General features: G+C 31.6%; 1 protein-coding gene across 1 annotated transcript in view; it reads left to right on the top strand.

Moving 5' to 3' along the window:
• The first annotated feature begins 228 nt into the window (after positions 1 to 228).
• The window catches only part of GABRB3 (gamma-aminobutyric acid type A receptor subunit beta3), a 325,518-nt gene continuing 319,715 nt past the window's right edge, over positions 229 to 6,031 (top strand). The window contains exons 1-3 of the mRNA XM_053704898.1: positions 229 to 820; positions 1,329 to 1,420; positions 1,762 to 1,829. Of these exons, the coding sequence (XP_053560873.1) occupies positions 729 to 820; positions 1,329 to 1,420; positions 1,762 to 1,829 (252 nt within the window). The 5' untranslated portion in view covers positions 229 to 728. The remainder of the gene's footprint in view (positions 821 to 1,328; positions 1,421 to 1,761; positions 1,830 to 6,031) is intronic.

Genomic DNA, 6,031 nt, shown 5'->3' with positions numbered 1-6,031 from the left:
TGGAGTCAATCTACTTGTAGTTAGTCTGGGAATTCTTAAAGCCAGATATGTAGTTTGCAGCTTATTATAATCAATTCAATTATGTTTCAGGAGCTGCTGAGCATCATTTGTGTTAGTCCACCTTAAGTGAGCAAATAGAAAAAAAAAGAAACAGAGGAGGAGTTTGGTGCTGAATGTTCTTGCATGCGAGAAAGAAACAGGATTTACTGGGGCTAAGGAATGTGATACTACACCGGGATGAGGCAGAAGTCCAAAAGAAGGGAGGCAAGAGCTGAGCCCCCACTAACAAACCATGGCCCCCTGTAGGATGCACCCTCAATGGCTTTTTATTAGAATAATAAATTCAATGGTAGAAAATTAGATATAACAGAACATATTGGATGCATTTACAGTTACTGGGAAAGGCCTTTTATGGGTTGCACTTTATTTCTTTTTTCTACATATTTTATGCCGGGACAGGAGAGTTTAACACCTTTCCTAAACATTTCTTTGCACTCTACTTGGCCTTCTTGTCACATATCTACTTTTCCATTACTCTCACTGCTTCTAGTTACGGGACAGTAAGAAATCTGCAGCTGGGATCCCTGGTGCTTCTCTGGGACGCTTGTTTTTTTCTGTAGAACAAGCGTTGGATGTGAGTGCTAAGACATAGGGAGGTGTGCAGCACAGGGTGGATTTCTTTCACCACTTCCACTGCTTGGTGTCTAGTGCTTCTTCCTGTGCACGGGATGCATAGAGGCATGTGGGGTTCCCTGGGAGGATGGCTTTTTGGATTGCTCTCTCTTCCAGTCCTGGTGGCCGTGGTATGTTGTGCTCAGAGGTAGGTTCCTGGGTTTGGTTTTTTAACTCCATAATATGTGCATACAGTTTTTACATTTGTAATCCAAAAAGTGACTTATTACAGGTATAATCATCAAATGTTATTCGCTGCATTAAGATAATCAAATCAATGCCTTATGTTATATTATCAGAGTCTGAAATTCTGCCCAGTAATTTGGTATTGAACTTTTATGTGAAATGAATAACAAAAGAAAAAAAATCTAAATGTGCCCAAAATGATTTTATTCAGTTAGCAGGAAAGAAAACCAGGCTTATGAATTGAACTGTGTTAGTGTTTATCTTAAATAGTAATACAGCTGTATATTAATTTAAGTAAACCTATAAATTGATTGATCTTTTATTTAAATGTGTTCATTCATGACAGAGTAACAGAGTGCTCTATCTATACCACAATTAAACTTTTGTGGAGATAATTACATGATAAGGAAATGTCACATGTGCTGTTTATCTTTGAGTAGTTCTTTATATTATTCTTCCTGTCTCAACAGTGTCAATGATCCAGGCAACATGTCTTTTGTGAAAGAAACAGTCGATAAATTGTTAAAAGGATATGACATTCGCCTGAGACCTGACTTTGGAGGTATGCAGTTTTAGTTATTCAATGATTTACTGATTATGTTTATTTCCTGTTTCAGAGATGCTGTATTCATTGTAACCATAAACACAGTTATACTAGAATGAGAAATAGTGTATGTCTTATATTGAGTTAGTTCACAGTGATCCAGTGAAAGTCCCAGGTTGAGGCCTCATATGCATCAAAAACTTTCACTTATTAATACATTGTTAGCTGTATTTCAAAGCTTTCTTTGACAGTTGAACACAGTAGCTTATTGAATGTTTCAATATGTTCTCTGCCTTATATGTTATGCAGGTTTCACACTGTAAACCATACCTATTAGATCATTCTTGACTTTGTTCCAGGTTCTCCAGTTTCTGTTGGGATGAATATAGACATTGCCAGTATCGACATGGTGTCTGAAGTCAACATGGTAAGCCAATATATCTATGTATTTGCTAGATGCTGTGGTCTTCATTAAATTTTTGCAAATGTGATAACAGCTTTTTTGCAATACTGTTTACTAATTGTGTTATTTATAGCATTTCTAAAGTGTTTCAAATGTATCAAGGTATTTGTTAAGAACATTTAATTAGTAATTGCTGTTTTAGTTTGAATATATCTGTTTCAAAATAAAAATACATCAATGCTGACTCAGTGATTTGTGCTTTACCTGGCCATGATGGTACCATTTTATTTGACGTCTGGTGCCGCCCTTCTCATGTAGTAAATGCTGTTTGTTTTCATAACCATTAAAACAAAATAAACAGCTCAAGTATGAGAAATTGTTGATATCTTATACTTTTGCCCGAGCATAATTTGCTGTAGATCAACTGCTCTCTCTCCATGGTGCTGAAATTATTCTGTTACTTAATTGTATAGTTATTTAAGTAGAATTATACAAATATACATGCATTATAGAATATAGAGTACTAATCAAAACTAATCAAGGAATGATGTATTACAGTGTTTAATCTGCGTAGTATCTTTATTTGCTATGCAAATATAATTTATATATATATATATATATATATATATATATATATATATATATACATATACTGTGTATTTAAATATATATATATATATGATGAAAACATGTTTTATGTGCACTAAGTAGGTTATATATATATTAATAAAGTGGTAATGTATTGAACACTAAAATATTGCTTATGTTTAAAAGTATACAAAGGATTCTTTTTCAGTGTTTTTTCAAATATACGCACACACACAACTGTTTTATGTACTTCTAGTTAAGATCGCTCACTGAAAAAGTAGGTAAAATGCAAGTGTTAACTAATTATTTATGAATTAAATCATTAAACTGACTGTAATAAATATGTAAGTCAAAATAATATTTTGTCAACTTTGGAATAATAGAAAAAAAAGAAAATGTAACTTTTAAAGCATTTAATTAATTTTGTTAGAAATACGAACATTACAATTTTTTTTTAATTGTACAAGTATCCATTTCATAGGGAGTTAGGTAAAATGAAAGTAAAATGAAAAATTTGTAGATTGTTTTCACATACTTCTCCAATTTATAAAAAAGGGGTCCTACATAAATTGATTAATGATTTAATTTGACACATTTAGTTAGTGTTATGTATTTACAAGCATAGCAGATTTTGGTGAAAATATAAACTAAAAAAATTGTTTACTATAGCTATAAAGAATACATTTTATTTTTCCCTAGCTGCTTCTATCAAGGTGTCATTATTTGGATACATGTAGAGAAGTGATAAACTTGGAGCGTATTAGCTTTAATTGTATGGCTGTTTTCACTAAGTTGAGAAGTGTAGATTTAGTGAGATTGCATATCTCCAAATAATTTGTTTTTCATGGAACCTAATAATCCAAGTATTCAATTACTATAACTTAAATAGTGTTTATTAGACTTGTATCATAATAACTGATATTTTCATCTAGAAATAAATCTCTTTTTTTATTTGAATTTAATCAATATATCTTGATTTGATTTATGTTTATTTTTAAGTAGTTTGGTTTCATTTTTCCAATAATTTTATGTTTTTTCTTATGTTTTAAACTGTTTTAAAATTTTAATGTAACATCATAATACCGGTATATTTAATTTCTAAGATATTCACTATACAAGTCTAAAGCCCATTATCTGAAACTCTATAACTGACTTTGGCAGTTTTCTGCTATAACATTTGTATTCTAGACAGGAGATTAAGTCAGTTATTATGACCATCTATAAAAACAGCAAAAAATTTGAGTATGTACTTTAGGCATAATAAGGGTTAATTTAAGTTATAACAAGGAAAATTCTAAATAGCTAATCTGCCCTTAATATTATTAAAGGGGCACTGACATACAGTTTAAAATTAAATGTGATTAATAGGACATAGATTAGCTTTTATTTAAAATGTAATGGCTGTTTTATCAATAAATTATATATTTTGTCATACATGTGTGAAATATCTACATTTTCTCATTGTTAAATTACCTAAGAGTGAATCAGAGACATAGAACTATAGTATTTGACTGTAGATAACAACCAAAAAGGCCCATCAAGTTTCCATGAATCCACTACCCTTTCTGTAAAAAAACTGGTTCCTCATATTTCTCCTGAACCTGCTACCCTTTATCTTAAGATTATGCCCCCTTGTTTAGCCCATCAAGAGCAAATATTAATATACAGTTTGTTGTAGCAATTACATTTCATACTTGTCTGTAATCGTACCATAACTTAATACCTAAAGCAACATTAAAAATGTTTTATGCTTCTGCAACTTAAAGGTACTGAAACACTTTGTAATCCTATTGTAATATAAAATATTTAATTATGCATAGTAAAAACACTTTTCAGTAAATATATTAATTATTTATTTTGCTTGCCTTTGTTGAAAAATACCTTGCTTTTGTTGAAAAAAATTGCTCTTTTTCCACACTCCCTAAAGAGGTTGATACACAAGCTCTGTAAACTTTGAGACAGTTATTGATTATTGCATGGGACAAATTCAACTACATTTAATTGGTCACAATTAAAGGACATAAAAACATCTAAGTTTTCAAATAGTTTTGCAAATTATTAATAAAAGTGAAACATTTGAATGCTTTTTTAAACAATTATTTTTTATGTGGGTCTTTTGCAGTTCATTACTTAAAGGGATAGGAAAGTCAAAATTAAACTTGCATGATTCAGATTCACTTTTATTTTCAAATGTGCTTTGTTGGTATTCCTTGTTGAAAAAGAATAGGCACATATCCTATTCTAGGTGGAGCTAGCTGCTGATTGGTTGCCTGCACACATGTGTTTCTTGTGATAGGCTAACTAGATGTGTTCAGCTAGCTGCCAGTAGTGCAATGCTGTAACTTCAGCAAAGGAAAACAAGAGAATGAAGCACATTTGATAATAGAAGTACATTGGAAAGGTGTTTAAAAATCATTAAAGAAGATGTTGACGTTTTCTGACATTTTAAAGGGACATGAAACCCAGATTTTTTTCTTTCATGATTCAGATAGAACACACAATGTTAAACAACATTCAAATTTACTTATATTATCAAATATGCTTCATTCACTTGATATCCTTTGTTGAAGGATAAGCAATGCACTACTTGGAGCTATTTGAACACATTGTGAGCCAATGACAAGAGGCATATATGTACAATCACCAAAGAGCAGCTAGCTTGCAGTAGTACATTGCTGCTCCGGAGACGACCTAGGTGTGTTTCTCAACAAAGGAAACCAAAAGAACAAAGCTATTAAAAAAAATGTGTATGCTCTATCTTAGTCATGAAAGAAAGTTATTGGGTTTCACTTCCCTTTAACTATTTCACGTCCCTTTAACTATTGATTTATTTCTATTCATTTGAAAGATGCAGCTCCACTAAATCTGAAGCTGATTCAATTACTTAAAGGGAGATGAAAGTCGAAGTTAATCTTTCAGAGTTCAGGTACAGCATGTAATTTTTAAATATTTTTCACTTCACTTCCATTATAAAATTGTCTTTTTTCTTTTGATATCCTTTGTTGCAGAGAAGCATAGGTAGGCTCAGGAGCATGCATGTGTTTGGGCACTATTCAGAAGCTGTATACATTGTTGCATCCAGTGCTACAGTATAATGTACAAGATACATTCACACTCCTTATCCTATCTAGGTATGCTCTTCAACAAAGGATACCAAGAGAATGAAGAAAAATTGATAAAAGGAGTAACTTAGAAAGCTTTTTGAAACTCCATTCTGTATCTGAATCAGGAAGGTTTAATTCTGGCTTTCATGCCCCTGGAAACTGGAAAGCTAATCTTACTTAATAGATATAAATTAGTCTCTTAATCCATATAAGGCAACTCTATTCTATGGTCAATTTCTCAAACTGATCCTAATGCTCCTGGCTGCCCAGCATCAGTGTTATTTTTTAGTTTTCTGCAGCCAGGTGGTACAGCTACCATTGTGCTCCTGTTTCCTTATTGTAATGCTTTAATTCAATGGTTTGTGTTTTAATCTACATATAGATAATATAAATATTAAATTATATCTGTCAGGTTAGACATTTTTTACTTTACTTTTCATTTTACTTTACCTTTAAGATTCTACTTATATTAAGCTATTGGCTAAAACAACCATAGGAAGTAAGAAAGAGATCTGCCTTATAACTTGGTTGAAT

The sequence above is a fragment of the Bombina bombina genome, chromosome 3 (assembly GCF_027579735.1).
Source record: "Bombina bombina isolate aBomBom1 chromosome 3, aBomBom1.pri, whole genome shotgun sequence".
In the NCBI taxonomy this organism is placed as follows: Eukaryota; Metazoa; Chordata; class Amphibia; order Anura; family Bombinatoridae; genus Bombina; species Bombina bombina.
The sequence above is the reverse complement of the archived record's forward strand: the minus strand, read 5'-3'. Positions and strand labels throughout refer to the sequence as shown.